The sequence below is a fragment of the Cylas formicarius genome, unplaced genomic scaffold, assembly GCF_029955315.1.
Source record: "Cylas formicarius isolate icCylForm1 unplaced genomic scaffold, icCylForm1.1 PGA_scaffold_3__17_contigs__length_32017465, whole genome shotgun sequence".
Lineage (NCBI taxonomy): Eukaryota > Metazoa > Arthropoda > Insecta > Coleoptera > Brentidae > Cylas > Cylas formicarius.
In genome coordinates this window covers 10,681,498-10,702,095 of record NW_026844326.1, presented here as the reverse complement: position 1 = coordinate 10,702,095, position 20,598 = coordinate 10,681,498, and the positions used below count along the sequence as shown (strand labels likewise).

Below are 20,598 nucleotides of genomic sequence, written 5' to 3'. Positions count from 1 at the left end.
TGTTATTATCATTATATTAAAAAAAATACAGTGATGCAAAAACCAGAAATTTGGAATTATTCGCGGAGGTGTGTATTAAATTTATGTAATGTAAGTATGTATTTGTAATTTAACACACACCCAAATGCCAATTATTATGCAAATTAAGAATCACTCGGAGATCGTGGACACAAAATGCACTGTTTGTTCGATCTGTGCCATGTGACATTTGACAGTGCCGGCAGCCCTAAACCCGTTCATTACCCCCTTGAGTCAATATTGACATTTAAATCCGACAAACGTGGGCTTCCCGCCCGGCTCTTATTTTTCGTCCTGGTAACGTCACCTTCAGCGCATTTGTGACGTTTCAAATCTCTAACAATTTTCTGAAGTAACACGAAAACGAGTTCAAACAAATTTTATTGGTCTACATTAAATGTTGCCCATAATTATTGCCTCCTCCTCCTTGACACTTCGTACCTCGAATTGCACTAAAGACGTCATTGCTCCACACCCTGAAATTGATTTTGTCGTAATCTAACCTCCCGTACAAGAATGCCGGCATGGTGTTGGTCAGTATGTAAACGCGGTCACTGCTGACTTTAACGTCTGATGGATAAATCATTTTGTCGTCGTCCTTTTGCACTATGGAAATCGATTTCAGATTATTGTTTACGTTCCAGCATCCCACGGCGTTCTGGTTTACTAGTCCTAAAAACATTACGCCCGATTTCTTGTGGATGTCGGCGGTAGCAGTTTGCGACAAAGGTCCACGGTCTCCGATAGTCTGAAAATAAAACGTTATTGTTATCGCATCCCAGCTATTACTTATTTTGCTTTGTAATGGGAACGGTTACGTTTCGATGCCTATTTTATAATACCTGAAAACCTATAAAACCTCTACAACACTTTAGGGGAACGTTGCTTATATTCGACCACTATCAATTCTTCTTCTTTCTCTGCTTATCCGTTAGTGGATGTTTGCGATCACATTTTCCATAGCTTGTCTATCTCTGGCCGTGTTCCTCGGCCATGACATTCTCTTTCGTCCTAGTCCTCTTCTACCCTCGATCTTGCCGTCAATAATGAATGGCAAAAATTGATATTTATGATTGCGCATTATGTGACCTAGGTGTGTAATCCTTCTTTTTTTTACAACGTTAATAGACCTGAGAACATCTTGGTTTCTCGTTCCATGGTATCCTAATAATTCTGCGGTATATCCACATCTCAAATGCTTCCAATTTGTTTATGGCTTTTACTCTCAACTTAAAACCGAGGACAAAGGTCAAAGGTCAAACACTAGTTTAATGTTCTGAATGCGCCTCGGGCTTGTTGAATTGTGCTTTCAATTTACTTGCCTGAAGCCAAGTACCTAGGTACCTAAATTTTTCCACGCGTTCTATAACATTATTTATTATAAACATTATTATTATTCTATAACATTATCCGTTAAGCTGGCGTTTTTAAATTTATCTATCTGTATCGTGATAACCATGAATTTGGTTTTCTTTATGTTCATGTTGTCCGCAATCAGAACAGTGTAGAAAGCATAGCGTATGTCAATTATCCAAAGTCCATTAACTTTGATCTTAATTTCCTTGTCCTCAAGCGACTCCTGAAAATAAGCCTTTATTTTTCATTTGAAATTTGAGTAACTCTCACCGCAGTACAAGCACAATTCCTTAGGTTCTTCAGTGTCTGAATATGTTGAGTCTTCTGAAGTGTTCTCTGTAAGAGTGTTAGTATTTCTATCAGCTTTCGTTCTATGTGAAAATAAATTGGTTGGAATTTCTCCATGACATGACTCCTTTTCTTTCAGATCCTCTTTATAAGGCGTACTAATAAGCAGTACTGCGGAAGCGGTGGTTCTATTTTGTCGCGTTTTGTTCCAAGAAGAGGAGTTAATTCCTTGAAAAACTCGTTTAATTTTTCCGATAGGGGCGAATTTCTAAAATTTCATACTCTCCCTAATGATAAACATGATAAACAGATGATATTTAAACCTATTTCGATTAGAAAACCAAATTCCGGCACCTAAATTCCCTAAAAGCAATTCCAGATATACCTACACTGGTAGGCTTTCCCTAAGCTCGTCGCAATAGTTCAGCTACATTGTGCATTGGTTTCCCTACATTAGCTCGCAGCCAAGAGTTCATGAATGTAATAATTTTGCAAGGTTTAAGAAATCCTAAATGCAACTGAAGAACATGAATGTGTTTTCTAGGGCCTCCAGAATTTCGCTACGGGTGTTGTGACTACCTAGTAACAAGAGTAATGATTTTTCCGCACTTGACTGAACAGACTGTCAAGTATCCGACAATTCAATAAGGCTTATCCACGGAGCACCTCGTTTAGGTTTCTTATCTTTTCGAATATTAGAACATACAGTTCCACTGCACTGTACCAGCAGCACTAACTCGAGGTTTTTTCCTTTTTGATACTACCTTCTGCATTTTCTTTTGTACCGTTGTATAACCGGATTCATCAACATTAAATATTGGGTTTCCCATGGATTCATATTTCTCTATTAACCCTTCCAAAATATCAAAAAACTGCATACTTTCTCTGGATTAAATCCTCGTGTCCTAGTAGGTGGTTGGTGAACTGACAATTCAGAGAACTCCTCCTTTCAGCAGTCTTTTGTAGAAGCGATTAATTAGTTTGCCCTTTTCTGCCAACTGGAAGGCTATTGTAAGAAGATAAAACATTTCCTCGAGTTTAGTAAAGTTATGCTACTCATTTTGTTTCCATATATTATAATTTTCCTGTAGCCACTTTATTGGTACGTCTCACGTGCATCAAAAGGGTGGATTTATTAATACTGTATCTTCGAGCACATTCATTTAAGCCACTTTGACATTCTTCGTAAGCCCTGATAGTCAAGTTCAAATTGCTAAATATTCCTTTAAAATAGTACGAAAAACTAGCACCTATTGTAGCGTCGAGCACGTTTTGGAAACTAAAGTAAAATTCGGAACGAAAGCAGTTCCACATTTTAGTACCCGGTTCAATATAGTCAAGTCTCCCCTAAATTTATATGGTAATGATGCCAATAATTTCAGGCACTATTAAAAGCTTTTACTTCTCTTTTATTAGTAACAAAGGGTTCGTTGTTACTGCATAAAATAGAAATAACGACAAGCAATACTATTTTCGTTACCTCTATTAAAACCTACCTAAATATATTTTATACATATTTTATATCATTTGAAAACTGAAAAGTTATAATCAGGTCACACTACATTTTTTTGCAATTATAAAATGCAGAACATTTTTTGGTAGCATATTTTTCAAGTTTCAAAACATCTAAGATGACATCATGTTTACCAAGTTCACTTTTTAAAAACTTGTATGAAATTTTGAATGGACTTTCCAAGTGAACATCTTGGGGGTTTTTATAACTTCTGCGTCGAGATCTTATAAAACTCTAAGGTGATTTTGGAATATTTAGAGTGTTATAAGTTAACAAAAAGGTATTTATAAATAGCTTCGCAGTTGGTATGAAACAAAGAATGACTCTCACCTTACCTTACTTTCCTGTTGTTTATTTTTTTTTAAACAAGTGTATTTAGTTTTTAATATATATCTCAATATAGTTTAAAATTAAACTAAAAACTCAATGTAGGAATATAATTTCGGGTTCGGTAAAGGATAGTTGTATACTACAATAAAAAATTATTGCTGGAGCAATAAATCTTTCTTTAGCTGTTATAGTTATTCCTAAATATTTATTCGATGCTTTAAGATTTATAAAGAGTTTACGAAGTAAGCTATAATAGCTAGCTATCAAAGATTTTTAAGCACCCTATTAGCTTTATAGATAAAGTTACGGGAAACATTTAAATGCAATTTTATTAAACTTCAAGCATGTTTGCATTTATTGACCTTCTTACGGAACTTGTAACCATTATATAAAAACGCTATAAATCAAATTATAAATGCTAAGGTTTCTTACAAACCTCCTACCTTGTAATAAAACCTTAAACTGCGAAAAACATTAGTTGGAATCCTCAAATCTGAACAGAGCCACGAATAGAAAACTTACATCTTACTTAAAAAAAATATAAGGCCCTGACATCGTTTCCCCATAGTCCCTGTCACAATAAAGAAGGATAAAAATGTATCCATCAAATATGTCGCAAAATTATAAAAATGTGGTTTACAAAAAGGGAAAATGAAATAAATTAAATAACATGGAATCAACGGCAGGGATTTTAAATTTTACCCATCCTAAATTTCTTCTTTTCATCTTTATGTGACAGAGCAGAAATTGAAATTACATAAACTCTCACAGTAGTTGCGAGCATTTTTTGGACTACGTGATCGCCTTTTTGATGAAGACATCTCTCTATACAAAAAGATCTAAAAGGTAATGTCTCCCAACTACGTTTGGCATTATTCCTGTTGATTCTTATAAAAACTCGCCACAAAACCGACTGCCATACAAACTCAACCATACTGCACTTTGCACTGTATACAATCTCAACTGTTTAGATGTCCCCTTGTATAACGAGATTAGAATTATTCTGTTAACAGAGGTTTTTTCTAGAAATAATGTTAAACCTTTTTTTTTATTAACATCTTGTTTTATTTTATTTTGTGAATTTTATCTGTATTAATTTATTATTGGTTGTATTTCCTTATAAACAATAAATAAAATTGAATTGAATTATATACAAATTTAAAATCACTTGCGTTAATTTGTCAGCATGACCAAATGTTCTAAATATATTTCCGTCAAGAGCTCCAAAAGTCAGTCATCTTTCAATCCCTGCTATTCGACTTGGGCAGCGACTGCTTCGATGGGCTTCCAATACGAATCTCAATAATAATTGGTATAAAAGCATGCCAGAAAAAGTTCTCTTGAGGGAGCAAACAAACTCACAAGTTTATTTCAGAAATACAGTTATTTCAATAAGTATTCAACTGAGAAGCTTGTTTTGATAATATACACCGTTATATCTAAATTACCTCAAAGTCGCTTCCATGATAAGAACGCGTAGCTAATGTTTCGTTTCTGAGAATCTTCGTGGATGCCCTGTACATGTGCGTACCCGCCATCGCGTGGAAATACATATCCCTGTAACCATCCGGTTTTACGTCAGTCAATTCGACACTGAACACGCCATCGTTCCACTGAAACTGGTGACCAGCGATACGGAACTCGCCCGCCGTTGGTTCGACGTAAAAGTAATTGTGGTTAACTCTCCATGCCTTATTTTCGCTGAGGCTGTAAACGACCAGGCCGTAACCAGCCAGGTCTGCGAACAAACAAAACTCGATTATCGCTGACTTGGTATAATTCAAAGTTTACCTGGAAAGTAGGCATATGCATTGGTACAATCTTCCTTGGTCGTATCAACCGTCACACTGGCTAATACAGTCGCAGGAGTAATAACCGAAGCTGGAAGGCTGTATCTGTGAATGATATCATCCGTTTGGAGATTGATAAGGATCAGCTCGTGTGGTTTGACCACTGTACGGTTTCCTGTAACCATTGAATTGTTATAAATTTATTATATATTATTTTACAGAGCTGCTGATATTGAAAGACACTGTAGTAGCTGGACCATACGCGTGTATAATGAAAAGTAATTATATGAAATCTAGTAAATATGTGATTCTCTGCTGAAAGTTGAACTAACTAAACTTCAGCCCGAAAATAAGTACTGGAAGAAGAGCGTTTATTTTGTATTCATACATAACTTAGTTTTTGAAACAAAAATTAATAACAGTTCTTTTTCGATTCCCGTATTATTGTTTTTATTCTCCTTCTCTCAATAAATTAAACTACTACTCAAACAAAAACTGGTATATAAAGACAAAACACTCGAAGATATAGTTTGTATCTCTGAAGAATCCAATATATCATCTGAGTAATATACACAAACCAGACTTCTTTCCATTTCATACAGATTTAATAAAACATCAGATGTAGATTGGACTTGTTGCAGATTATTTTGCTTGCAGTTTGGATGAACAATCATTTAACAAGTTTGTAGATCTTTTTAGAAAATTTACAACGGACATAGAACAACGAAAAAGAAGAATTGAAAAGCAAATGTATTATCCAAAAAAGAACTAAGGCATATTTTTTTTATGTTTATAGACATGTATCGAGTGTTGTATTCAAAATTTTAAAGTTCCTGTTAAATTAGTTTCGGGTTGATCTGACAATACTGCATTTGGTAAAATAGTTCTGTGGCCATTACGAGTGCTCCAAAAAAGCGTTTTCAAATTTTTAATTGGCGGCTTAGGAAATTAATGATCCACTCCTGCCTAATAAGTAAACAAAACCGATTTGGTACGAGTTTCGCATTGCCTTGGTCTACTTTAGAGGTTGCGTTAAAAGAAACGTGTCTAATTATTGTTTCTTTCGATGTCAGGAATCATTCGGTCTACTTTTTTATTACGCATACCATACTAAGGAATAATAATTATCCACAACCAGACTTATCAGCCTCAATTAGCGATTATCGATAATATGGAGTAATTTTCAACATTGAAGTATGATTTTTTTAGTATTGGTCAGTCATGTGTTTACCTAAGGTTTCCACGATTCCCGTATCGACGAACCACATTCTGTCGCAGACGTCTATAGCGACTCTGTAGACTGACACGATGTTTTCTCCGACCCCAGTCCGGTCTGGATACAGATTCGTCTTCCAGTTTGGATAGGGAATTAAAGGGGCGTTGTGCTTGATTCTACCATCCAAAAATACATAATTTAGCGTAGAAGGTACGCCAAGTCTTCGACGGGGCACAGTTACGAAGAGTTTGTTTTGCCAGACATTTGCACCCATTGGAATATTGTTCACTGAAATTACGCTTAAAGAAGTTATCATGTAAATTAGGATATAGATGTTTCATAAAACGAGAGTTAAATAAAATGAAAATATGCAATGACAGTGACCATTAAACAGGGTGGACAACTTATAGATTATATCGCAAAGTTCAGACACAATGCAACAATAGTTTTCGACAAATTGTGTTTAGCTTTCAAGACTTTACACACCAAAATTAGGGTCAAACTAATTTGCATTCATTAGACAGGCCATTATTGGTACTAGGTACAATAAGTACAATACTACGTCTATGGAATGGGATTTAAACCTAAAACTTAGCCCCTAAATAATTATTTTTAATTATTTCTCTGGCATTAACAAACAGTTCAAAATTGGAGTAAATTAAAATATCAATACAAACCAGTTTCATTATGTAAGTTATTATTTTTATTTTTAATAAGGAACATTGTAATTGTAAATGTAATAATGTGATTCTAAATATTGTAATTTATTTTAAACGGATATGGTATTCAAAAACACATATATGTGTAAAATGTAATGATATTATCTTTTTTGTTCCAAGTCTGTTACAACTTCTCACTTAAGCACCCACAACTTCAACAGGATTTTTTCTATAAGTGGTGTTTCCATCAAGGTGTTTAGTAATAATTGATTATTGTTGATACCTGTCAGATTTGGACAGTTTAAATTCAACAGAGCCTGATTTTTTCTTTAGCTGTTTATCTTTATAGCTAAACAAAAATATAGTCTCTGGAGCGATGTTAAAGAACAAACATGAAAATAAAATAGGAGAAAATTGATGCAATATCTTGGATCGACAGAAATATTGGAACGTGGTCGCATATTCATTAGTTTTAAATGTTAACAATTAATTAATTAATTAATATATTTAAAGATTCTTAGAACATTTAGCAAGAAGTAAGACAATTTTGTATAAATTTCATTCAAAGATCAGCCGATATTGCAGAATTTGCTTCTGCCCTGCCAAATGTCGACAGCACACGAACTTATGAAGCTACTATGAGTATAGCAGCAAAACGAGTTAAGTGTGTGGAAAATCATTCCTTTATCATAATTTTTACCGAAGTAGTAACATATAATACAAAATACAGTCTCAGATATATTGGATTTGTCATCATCTCTTTATATTAAAATAGAGATTATAAAGTAATATATAATACAAATAAATAAACAATATCTGTATTTCATGAAAGCTTTTTGTTTAAGTATATAATATCATTAATCATTATCATAACTCATAAATATAAACAATATCTGTATTTGCTCAAGTTTACAATATCATAAATCATTATCATAACTAATAAATATGTTATTTTGTTTTTGCTCGAAATTTGTTTATGCAATAAAGATGTTGTTATTTATATATGTTATTATATTAAGAAACAAGGTATACCATTGAAGCTTTACAAAGAGTTGTACAAGAAATTAAAGAGAAAAACACAGGTGGCAGACAAGTATTTCATTCCTAGAGCGACTGTTTTTGATCAAGTAAAAAAGGTCTGTTTAGTACAATATCAAAAAAAGGTGAGAAGTCAGTTTTTAATGAATCCCAAGAAAACGAATTGGTTAAATTCATTTTAAAATCCTCTAAAGCCTTCTTTGGGATAACAATTCCTTGCCTAAGAAAAATTGCATTTCATTTTTCCGCTGCTAAGAATAGAGCAAATGACTTCAATAAAGATACCAAGATGGCAGATCATAGTTTTATGGCAATATATTACTATGAAGACCAGAAGCCACTTCAATAAATCGGATCAAAACAGATATACTTTCGACGATTAAGTTCAGCATTTGAAGGCATTTGGAAAACCATCTACAGATGATCCTGTTTTACTAATACTCGACAACCATGAAAGCCACATTAGTTTAAGAGCTCACCAATTTTGTCACGAGAATTTTATTCATGTTTTAACTTTGCCACCTCACACATCTCATAGAATTTAGATTTAACTTTCCATGGTCCACCAAAAACAGCATATAACAGAGAATGGAATTTCCTTCATGGTCAACCATCCAGGTACAAAAATCAAGCCATTTAATCTTGTAGACCTTTATACAACGGTTTTTAATAGAACCACAAGTACAAAAAAAGCTCGAATGACTTTAAATCTGCTGGAATTTGTTTAATGGATCAAGATATATTTAAAAACACTTTTCAAAGTTTTAGTGATATTTCTGCACCGGTCTTGAGTCTTGAACAAAGGATACAAGTTGTCTGCGATGCTGCACATGCAAATATTTCTAATCTAGCAGAATCTCAGGAAATATTATACTTATACTTTCCAATAATGAGGCTAACGTTGACGATTTAAATGAAATAATACGTAGGTCTGTATTAGTTGGTGATGTTAGTGAAGCTGGTCTAATTCAAAGTATAACGAGTCAAACTTGTCCATCGCCCTTAGTACCACTTAGTGATATAGTGCAGGTACCAACTCTAAATCCTACTCGTACGAAACGATTAGCACATCGGAATAAGTGAACCTAGAGCAAAAAGAACAAAATAAAATAGAAAGAAAGAGAAAGAACATGGAACAAGAACGGACAGAAACTACAAATAAGAAACCAAAAAACACTAAAGAAAAACGACCAAAATGTTTAAGAAGCTTCAACAATTATGAATGTGATAAAGAAAAAGATGAATATTTCTGCATTTATTGTCAGGAAAAGTATTATCATCCACCCACCGAAGATTGCATTATGTGTTCCAAATGTAAGAATTGGACACAGAAAAATTGCTACTTTTGTGAATTCTGCAAGTGAAATGGTAGCTCATCCGTCAATACGCCATGTCCTCAGTTAACCCAGCACTACTAGAGCTAAGGGTAATTACGGACATATATGCTTTTACTTTTGATTAAAATTTAATTCAATTTAAAATTTAATTTTGATTGATCTCATATAATTATTAATGTCGGTTTGATCTTTAAAAAACTATAGTTTAATAATTATTAAAAACAGTCCGCAATTCCCCCACTTGTTCATATTTATAAATTTATACTGATATTTAGAGATCGCTGTTTTTTAAAAAACATCAGATTGAATTTAATTGATTTGATTGAATATCTAGCGGACATGTTTAAATAAAAATAGATAAATATGCAGAAACGTGGTATGCGAGTATACTTAATGATCACGCAGACCGGATTCTAAGGATTAAGAAAAACGACCTCTCCTGTAATAATAACAGTCAATGACGCGTTAAAAATTTTAGTATAAATTTATATACTTGGGTGTGTTAACATGTTTACCATCAACATGAAACAAAGGTTACCTAATCTGGCAACAAACAACAAAGTTAATATTTAGCAACGAGTTACACCTTTCTTATTTAAATCAAATCAAAGCAAAAAAGTATATATTTTTTAAAAGCAAAATGTGAAAATGAGAGATAATACTTTCACCTACTTTTTTAGTATTCTTTTCATCCCCTTCTTATTTAAAAATAAGTATAAACGGTTATTTTTGTTGTGATTATTATCGAAAACAAAACGACCAGATTTAAACGCCTCTGATGACCTAATTTATTTATATATAAACCAATTAATGGAAAACACTAACCGTATTGATAATCTATTGAACTTGGACTTCCAGCGCCGGAATCTGCGTTCGTAGATCCATCGAACACTATAGAATCCGCACCATTTACGCTATTTCCGCGAGATTGTTTGATTGATCTTGATCTATCGCCCCGGGAATAGGAACTTCGTTCCGTCAGACTCAACGGATTAATATTCCACGCGTAACCGATTCTGGTCCAAGAAAACTCTTCCCTTAATCCAGCACTGTACGTATGAGAGGCTAACGTAACCAAAGAAAACACCATTCCAAACAACATTGTGCCGACAGCAGTGAACTTAACCTGATTTCGTATTTGATAGCACTAAATACAAGAATGCAAATCTCGGAAATATATATATACGGATACCGTTTCTCGTTGTTTTTCTATCCAGCGTCGGCGACGACGGGTTTGCAATCGCCGTATTTTGAAACACCTAAACTGGTCAGGTTTTAATATATACGTTGTTTTTTTTGTCGCGGATATTATCAATTAAAAGTTTATTTAAGCCAAACAGCAATCCCATTGCGGAAGTATTCAACAATTTGATCTAATCAAATCTCTTTATCAGCTTACTTAAAAATAAGATATAAAAAGGGAATGGAAACCATGTATTTCAGTAGAGTGATTGTGAAATAAAAACGAGATGGTACATTTCCTCATTTCCTGGGGGATTTGAAAAACAATTACTTTCAGTGTGATTGAATGATGATTCACAAATATATTCGAGATATGTGCTTCTCAGTTTAAATCTAAGCAGAAACAAATACTAAAAATGGCCCCACCTTAGGTCTCTAAAATTGCAACACAGTAAGTGTCATTATAATAGAGGAAGAATATCGACGGATCTAAATTAAGTGTTCATCACTGGTAACTTTGTTATGAGTAGAGATACAGAGTCGATTAAATTAGCAACCTGGTAGCACTTTCTCCACTGATTACGGAAGTGAAAACAGAAAAACAATTGAATGTAGAGTTTTAGAAAAATGAGCAAAATGTACTCTTTTTAAATGTATCACAAACAGAACAAAAAAGGCAATATTAGACTCGGTGGCTATGATTGGTTGTGAAATAGAACAACATTTTCCTGCCAAATAGAAAAGTTTGTCAAAAAATTAGTTTTAATGGGTTAATGATTGATATTGCTATATTAATTGTTATCACTTATTCAAAAATGGAAGACAATGTAAAATGTAAAGTAAAATGTAGTAAATTGTCCACAAGATCAAGAGAACGATATATAAACCTATATCCACAGTGCACTCCTTTAATACCGGCCAAGGGATTTTAAAAAACACAAATTTTACTCTTATAAATTCCAGCATAAACAATTTTCGGTGTATCATGTGAACTAAAGAATCACATTTTTCAAATTCTGGAATTTATAATCCAAAAAATCATCATTATTTATGAAGGGAAAATTTATTGCAATTTATTGAAACACGTTTGTTTCAGCTTTAACGTGTGGTGCGGTATAAATGGTTCTCGCATTGTTGGTCCCTATTTTTACGAGGGCACGCTGACCTGTGAGCGGTTCTCTAGACGAGCTTTACCTCATAAGTAGACAAAATCTCCATGTCCAAAAATGGACAACCATTTTCAACAATAAATGTATTGCTACATATGGACCTGTTCCTTGGCCTCCTAGGTCACCAGATATAACCCCGCTTGATTTGTACTTGTAGACGAAATTTGCAAGCAAAGGTACCAACACGTCGATGATTTATAGGCGACGTAAAAGAAAAAATAAACCAGATAGATGGTAGAACAATATTAAAGGCAATTCTAATAGGATAACGTACTCAAAAATGTATAGAAGTACGAGGTGCTGCTTTTGAACACAAAATAATGTTAACAGTTAATCATAAATTAATTAGGTTTGTTAGTTTTTTTTTGCTATTTCCATGTTTTGTTCTCTCAAATAAAACAATAAGAGGAAACTATCTGCAGACTAGTCTAGCCTAATCAAAACGTGTAACAGAAATGTACCAAGTGCTATAAAAAAGGCCTTTGCCTGTAGTACTATCATCATTACTGGAAAAAGGAACATGTCGAATTTTGTTTTTTTTTTCAAAGCTAAAACTCTTGAGAAAAGGTAAACATATCAACTCAAACCAGAAGGAAATGTATCGGAATGTTTTTATGATCGTAGCAAACAAATTATTTTGTTCGCCTTAAAAAATTTTATTTAAAGCTTTATCCCGAAAACCATAATTTTCCCAAATAATCAATTTACTCACATATTACAAAACCTTTTTTAGATGAATCTGTCTGTACTTCTTACAAGTGACGTGATAACTCTTTAATGAATAATATGTCATATAACAGTAATGAAACAAGTTTTAATAAATAATAATATAAATGTGTACCATTTATTAATAACTAGAGACACGGTTTTATGCGCTAGTGAGAAAACTGACAATAAAAAACTCTTCCGCATTTTACCGTATAAGTACGTTGTTAAGGTAAAAAATAGTCAACTACTAGTTCAAAAATTTGTATCGCATCTGTAGTGACCGAATATGAAAAGTTTCATTAAAATTAGCCACAATTTTAATTATTTTTCTGCAAATTCTAAAACTCCTACAGTAATAAATAATATAATAATAAATTGCCCAAACTAATGGTCATAACAGAAAAAAGTGGTCTGACCATCATCTGCAACACAAACCAATATGTGGGTTTCATTTTAATTTTCACATTAATCAGTGAACAAAAATAAGCGATAAAACGATTCGTGTTGAAACATTGCAACCAAAAAATGGTTTTTTCTTATTTGAAAAAAATCCTTTCTAGGTTTTACTATCAAACTTAGAAGGTATGGTACCCCAATTTTTCATTACAATATTTTGGAAATGAAGAAATTTAGGACATAAACTTATATGAACTTTTTTACTTATTTTTGTCTTTGAATACGCTGTTAAAGTTTCTCCATTATAATTCGGACCACCCTGTATCACGAGAAGTAGAAATTAATGCTGTTTAAGATTGTAACCGAAGAAAAGTTCAAATGAAAGAAAAATGTGTAATGTTCTGCTAATTTAGGAAGCAAAAATTGATTTGATTGATCGTTTTCTAAAATAATTCTTCATTCATATATAATTCATAATTTATCATGTTTCGGGCTTATGAAGTTATGAAGGAAAAACGCTGTGGTGCTGGTCGGCCTTTTGTTACCAAGGGTATTTATTTAAATTTATTTAATTGATTAATAATAAACTGGCAATAATTTATTATCTCATAGACTTTAATAGCTAAAAGGTCAATGGTTTTGTCTAGTAACAAGTGAGTTCGTTTATTATTATGGTTTCATCTAAAGTCAAAGGAAATTTGGCATATATACCCCAGTCTGGAGTTTTGCTAACCGCTTAAGATATTACTGATATTACGAAGCCGCTTTTTGGTAAAAAAATTAAATCCAACCAAAAAAAAAATATTGAAAAATTGAAGAAATTTAAGTGTGCCACATGACTCACGATAACTGACAAACCAAATGCTGTCGACTTGAAATATTTAGGGACTCTGATAAGAACTAAGTTTTGCCTTGCTTAATTACTACGGCACTGTTTTCTTCAAAATAATTTTTCCTTAAATTATTTAGAAAACGGAATTATATAAATTCTGTATTTATTTTTGCATTTCATTTTTACAAAGGGATTAATTATTAGATTAGAGAAATCAAAACAAACAAATTTTAATTTATCGCGGGGCACACTTTAATACTTTCGATTTCGTGTCTATTGCAAAATTTCCATCGAGTCATCCGACAGCTATAAACCTATCTTATCTCATCCGCTCTTCCGTAACGGGGGCATATAGAAAGAGTAAAACAGTTGCACCGTCTGCGAAATCTGCTCGTATATTGTCAAAGCAATCTTGATCCTGGCTTTTGGCTTACCAGAAATCGAGCCAGCTTTGGAAACGACTCTAACCTATACGAGGCAATATATTGTAGAGTTTTAATGCCATATCAGTTTATTTACGGTCTCCGCCGCTACAGGGGGATGTTTTATTGCGTAACGGATGTACACATTTTCGACCCCAGCTCGATGAAGGTTTGGTCGGTAGGTGTGGTGTGTCTCAAAAAGACAAAGGCGAGTCATGTGCCGGTTGGCAGCTTGGACAATTGTGAGCAAGATATGATAAGAAGAATATAGTCCCTTTATCAAAACCAAGCTGTTCCTGTTTTGCATAAACTAAAACGAAATAAGAAGAAAATGAAAGCAATCTAGTTATTAAGCGAGATTCCGTTAATACAGTTATTTGGCAAATATCACAAAATAAACAAAAAAAAGTCTTTGAAATCGTACAGACTGCGTACTTGAAGGTTTAATTGCCTTAATGAACCCAAAAAGTATAGATCCAAAGGATAAGATGATTACATTAAAAACTGTCAGAATAAAATGTACTTATATAGGTAATTATTAATAATTTGTATATGTTTATTATTATCAACTAATTTGATTTTATAACACCTTAATAAACACAACATAATATTTAATGTTTATATTTTTAAAACAAATTAAAAGTCCGTCCCTGATGCTCTGTCCTGCAATACCGACTTTTCAGGTTTTATAGTAGCATTTCAAGTATATTGAGTTTTAAATTCATAAAGTTAGAAAATTGACAAATAGTATAAAGGGTTGAAAATATTTCATGTGCCATTACGTACTTGGCAACGTGTCTCAAACTTCATCCAAAAAAACAGAAACAACAACGAAATATTTTTTTAATGCGCAAAAATTTACGGGTGGCGGCACTTTGCTGTTTATATTTTTTGATACTATAAACTTATTAAATAACAAAAAACAAAAAATACCGGGGTAGCAGAGTATTTATATAATTTTATATAATACGGTTCTCACCAGACATATTATTTTATTCAAATTTTTAGAGAATTTCAAAATTTTCTTTTTTTTTTATCCAAAAAGTAAAAAGTTGTTACAGATTTCCTTTCCGGTTTTACGTCACAATCTCGACTTTTTTTATGGGGTTCTTATTCCTTTGCTGTTCCATACAATTGCAAGCCTAATGAATTTCTCGGATCTTTATATGGGTTTTAGTTAATTTTTATTTCGAGTTTACTCGTCTATACCGACTCCGAGTTTAGAGATTGCCGCAACTAAATATAATTAAAATTAATTAAATCTCCTCCCCAATATGACATCTTATGCGTTTATACTTCCTTAATACTAGTTTACGGTTTCAGCTCATTGATCGATCAAATAAAGTAATGCATAGTATCCTTGAAACCAAGAATTTTAAATAATAATTGTAATTGGGGGTATGAACCATTGTTTTTAAAAAATATAATAAATATTTTATCTATCTGCTATCTTTACTCTTAAATTGGATTATAAAAAACTGCAAAAACTGCAACCGAAATAACAATAAAAAGAATGACAAATAAATAAGAATAAATAGCGATTTAAATGGAGTTTATAAAATTTTGCGTTAACTATTTTTTTTCTTTTTTCCATCTTCCATATTTTAGATTAGGAGTAAGATATTAAGGTTCTTCCTATTTTATGGAAATAAATGACTGTTGCACATAAATTTATAGATAATTTTGAACCGAAAAAATAAAAATTTTACCTGGTTATACGTTTTCCATTGGAATCATTGTGTTTTATATGTGACGTTTTAAATAAACAATTAAACTTGAATTGGTGTGAAGTAGAACATGGTTGATTCTTTTTCCCTCCCCATTTTGGGAGATTTACTATTTATGGAATTTTAATTTTTCTTTTCCATATCCAAACCTATACACTACAGCTTTATTACCGCAAGAAACAATCAAATAGACACACAATACATTAAATATATAATTCCGAGAGATGTTCTAGTACTAGGTCAATGTTGACATGCATAAAAAAGAAGAAATTATCAGTGTGTAGTATTAGTTAAAAAAAAAAGCAATATGCTTGATTTTTGACTGCGGATGTAAGAATTTTTTAAACACGTCAGAGAGGATTTTGTTAATATTTTACTATTAAACTCGCTATTAATTGATGTAGGGTTCACACTAGTGTTATAGTAACATTTCAAAAAGAAATAACTAAATAATTAATAATTTAATAATTAATGCTCCGAAAGAACAAATTAATTAATAATTTAATAATTTATCCTCAAAAATATACAGGGTGGCCTTGTCGTGTTTACATATCTTGAGTTAAGAATACTTAAATTTGAAATTGTAAACATCATATAGCAACATAACAAAGTCGTCATAAAAATATATAATATCAAAAATGTCTCCCTTATCTTTCTTATTGCATTTCAGTTTTGAAACTTTCTTTTATTAATAACGAAACTTAAATTATATTTTTTTAAACCCACTTAGTCACATAGGAGTGATAACTGTTAAATTAAGCAAACGTCTAATTACCAATCCCACCTCACCTTATTCTACTAAATCCGTCAAAAAGTGTTGAAACAAGCTACGGAATGAAGCTTGCTGTGAAAAAGACATATCTTTCAGGTACATTTACTAGATGGATATAGTAATCAAAATTTTTACAATCGAAAAATTTCCGAGGTACAGTGCTTTGCATTCATATCTGTCCAACCTGTATAGTCCGAAATATAATTACCTCAAGAAAACTTCATGTTTTCCACTGGCATCATTAGACGTCAAGAACTGTACAAATAACATTTTCACCTCTTGTAGTATATAACTGAATTTTATATAATTACACAGGTATGCCCAAAAATATTTTTGTCTTGCAAAAAGGAGAACACGAGAAACTCAAAAACGACAGGATTCGTAAAAGGATTCTTTAAAACGTCCCGTTGTCCCTATCATTCATTGATGACGTTCGGGACATCCTGTACATATTGGAATACTTTTTCTTTCGATCGCTACTTTATCAATAATTGCTAGTAATATTATTTCCTTACTCCTTTCATTCGATTGCTGCATCAGTGGGATTTACATAAGGAATCCCACGCAACCATCCATAACTTTAATGTCAACGATTGCCGATTTGGAACTTTATATGGGCGATAAACTTAAATTCATCCACCTCCCGTAAAGTTTTATTATTATATCCGTATTCCCCATTGAAGGGGGTATTGCCGCCCCGAATAAAGTCTCGGTGTACCAAAATGAATCAATTCCCTCGCACGTATTACTATATATACGGGGATGCCAATCGGGAGATCAAAGGAGCGAGACACGACCAACGCGCTACCGCGGTATAGCTCCCAGATACGGCCGCATTGTTACACTAAACTACCGTCTTATCTGTTCGCATTTATCTATGAACATCCTCTGCGATTCTATTCTTTCGTATTCCAGCGCATTCCAAACAAACCTCTCGATTTATCTCTAAACGTATGGGATATACTATAGGCTTTCATGTAGATTTGCTTTCGCCAGGGCTGATTAAATTGAAATCTACAAGTGAAAACACACCTGTGAGAGCACATTAGTTAGAGTTAGTCTATGATCAAGCTAGCTCATCTATTTATGTTATAGAGGACCTGTCTATAGAGATAATCCAGAAACCTATCAAGAAACTATGAAACAAATTTTGAGAAGTTCCATTCAACATGCGCATGCGCAAGTTTTAATATCTTATTTTAACTCCATGACCTCGCCGCATTCAGCAAGGAATATGGCCATTGACACATCGTCAATAATGCAGCATTTTACGGCAGTATTTTCTCAAAATATGCTTAGATCCAGCTAAGTGTTCTGGGAAACCAAGTTAAGTGGAAGGAAGTGTGTTAGTAGGTGAGACGTGGAGATATGTACGGAAAATGATTCAATCTCTACGAAAATATCAATTTTTACTAAAGTATATATGGTTGAGCTACGTAGAGCCATTTTCTCTAAGTAGAGTGTAGTGTTTGATATGCGTCCGAATCTTCACCAGTTTCTTCAATACCAAAACTCAGACGAGGTAAAGAAAAGGTACAATAGAGCAAAAAAAGCATAGTGATTTTGAAGACATGGTGAGCAATAAAAGATTGTATTTAAATTTAATGTATTGCTAATTTATTACCGGTACGTATATGAACAAATAAAATTTTAAACATTTATACTGTCAAGGCAACTCACCTTGTTGAGAATCAAAGTAATTCTTAAATTTTTCTCACACGCAGTATCTGTTTTGCAGGTTTTGCGTTCTTGGTAGCATGAATTTGTGGCGGATGTAAATTTGCATTCAGCAAGACTTAATTCTAAAAATTTCCACTATTAACTGAACCATCAGCTTCATGATTGATGGTACCAAAGGAGGTATATGCATTTCTATAATTTTCTTGTGCTGGTAAGAAGTTGTCTAATGCACATATTTCGATCGGTCTTCTCAGGTTGCTTTTTCAATGAAAGTTTTAAGATGTGGTGTTTCATCGCAAATAAGTCGTCAGCTATTACAACAAAAGGAGTAGTTTCTAAAGCACTGGACACGAAACACTTACCATATACGCCCCATCAGATATTCATCCATTATATCTACATGTGAAGCCATTTATTTTGCACCAACTAAGGCCATGGGAACGTTGCTAAAAGGATCTTTATAATTAGAATATAGTATCACGCTATTTTAGCAGCTTTCATTATATTGTATTTAGTTAGAAAAATCGCAACTGTTCATAAATGTTTCAGCGACTTTGTACCATTGACTATTTGACGTCGGTATTTCGAAAAAAGTATGTTGGAAGTTTTGGTTAGTTTGTTTTGTTATATTGTAGCTTTTATTTTATCCTTCTCCTCAACAGTTATTTGTCCAAGAGCAATTTATACACGTACCATAGAAACGGAAAGAACTGATACCTACTTCACATCTATAACATCTCTTAAACTTATTTTTGTATATTCTGAGGAACGGTGTTTTTTTGTTCCAACAGCTTTTCTTCTATTAGATTTTCAAAATATTCTTCCGATACCTACTGGTTTGCTCGTTGAAGGTAAACAATTTAAGCATATTTTTCATCCCCTGCTGCTCTATAAAACATCAACATCAAAACAACAAAAATAAAATACTTTGGAATAGACGATAATATATAAAGTTGCACCAGTTTTTAATATGTAATTAATCAGTAATGGCTTTTAATATTTATTATAAAAACTCAACTCTAATAGTTCCTCTTAACGAAGCCAATGTAAAATCTAAATGTCGCTCTACAATTCTTCAGTCCAGCCTCTAAATTTGCTGGTGTGTATGTATATATAGTGTGTCACTTTCATGAATAAACTTTATTCATACACATGGGTAACTCTGTATATATAAAAAATAGACCGAGAACTGATATTCAGAAGCTGAATTGGTTGACTTTTTTATTTAAGTAGATCTATTTTTCACTCAAAACAAATTAGACATAGAAATTGCCACTATACTTCATCTGCTTAAGCTTTAAAGTTCAAGTCCTTAATCTCCTTTCATTTTCCTTGAATCAATATGAAATATTTGTATTTAGAAGTACCTCCATTGTAGCAGCTCTATTTTCGTTTATTTATATTTATTTTCCGGAGACACAAATTGCTTAAATTGTTCCAGTTGATGTTTCTGTATGTCCGATGATGCCCCTGTAGGCAACATTTGTAAAATTTTAACAATAATAATTTGTGAGTGTGTTTGAATCTTTAGTTTAATAGTACAAATGAAAACTTTTAGTGTTATATTCTCATATTCCACTATTTGTAAGATAAAAAAGACAAGTAGACAGATTTGTTTTACATTTCCTTCAAAAAACAGTAAAGTTAAAATAGGAAAAACTCATTTTGAACGTAATTTGAATTGTGAAAATGTTAATTTTAATATTTAGTAGTTTCTAAATATTTTGCAAATTTTACTTTAGTTGCATTTTTAAATTCAGTATTGCAGTTAATTATAATCGTGTCGACATTGTATTGGTTTGTTACTCAAGTTTCCAATACTGTTCATATATAAATCACCTCAATGGTGGCGATGCTGAAAATAATATTACAATAAACGAAACATTTCTAATTTCATTTTTCACTTAAATAAAATAATGCTTAAACCCAATACAATTGTTGCAATATTTGAACACGAGTGCCTTATAGTGACTGCCAATACAAAAGAGCGACTTTTTTATGACGCCGTCTTTTTTTCCCAAACTGTTTGAAGACCGCTGTCGAAAAACAATCGCCTCTTCGCTGTTTTATCGCAGCTACTTGATCTCCGTAAAACGCTACTGTTCTTTATGCATACTGATCTGGGGTAACCCTCAACATTATTCTTTTATGCATTAAACGACAAC

The 20,598-nt window shown here is 32.7% G+C and overlaps 1 protein-coding gene across 2 annotated transcripts; it reads right to left on the bottom strand.

Moving 5' to 3' along the window:
* Positions 1–387: 387 nt before the first annotated feature.
* LOC132699259 (L-dopachrome tautomerase yellow-f2-like) lies at positions 388–17,547 on the bottom strand. 2 transcript variants are annotated; one of them, XM_060665891.1, is made up of 5 exons: positions 17,269–17,547; positions 6,527–6,799; positions 5,297–5,470; positions 4,954–5,243; positions 388–766 (listed from the first exon to the last, which is right to left on the bottom strand). In XM_060665891.1, exons 1-5 carry the CDS (start codon positions 17,288–17,290, stop codon positions 407–409), a joined length of 1,119 nt encoding a protein of 372 aa, XP_060521874.1. In that variant the 5' UTR covers positions 17,291–17,547; the 3' UTR covers positions 388–406. The 2 variants fall into 2 exon arrangements, with proteins under 2 accessions (XP_060521874.1, XP_060521873.1); XM_060665890.1 differs by lacking the exon at positions 17,269–17,547 and adding an exon at positions 10,371–10,679.
* Positions 17,548–20,598: the final 3,051 nt, after the last annotated feature.

Bases quoted from the DNA above. Each gene is read 5' to 3' on its own strand.
- LOC132699259 (XM_060665890.1), bottom strand. From the start codon at position 10,647: ATGTTGTTTGGAATGGTGTTTTCTTTGGTTACGTTAGCCTCTCATACG. The intron at 5,471-6,526 runs GTAAACACATGA...CAATGGTTACAG, and splicing joins GGGAATCGTGGAAACCTTAG to GAAACCGTACAGTGGTCAAA. The intron at 5,244-5,296 runs GTAAACTTTGAA...GTTTGTTCGCAG, and splicing joins TGCATATGCCTACTTTCCAG to ACCTGGCTGGTTACGGCCTG.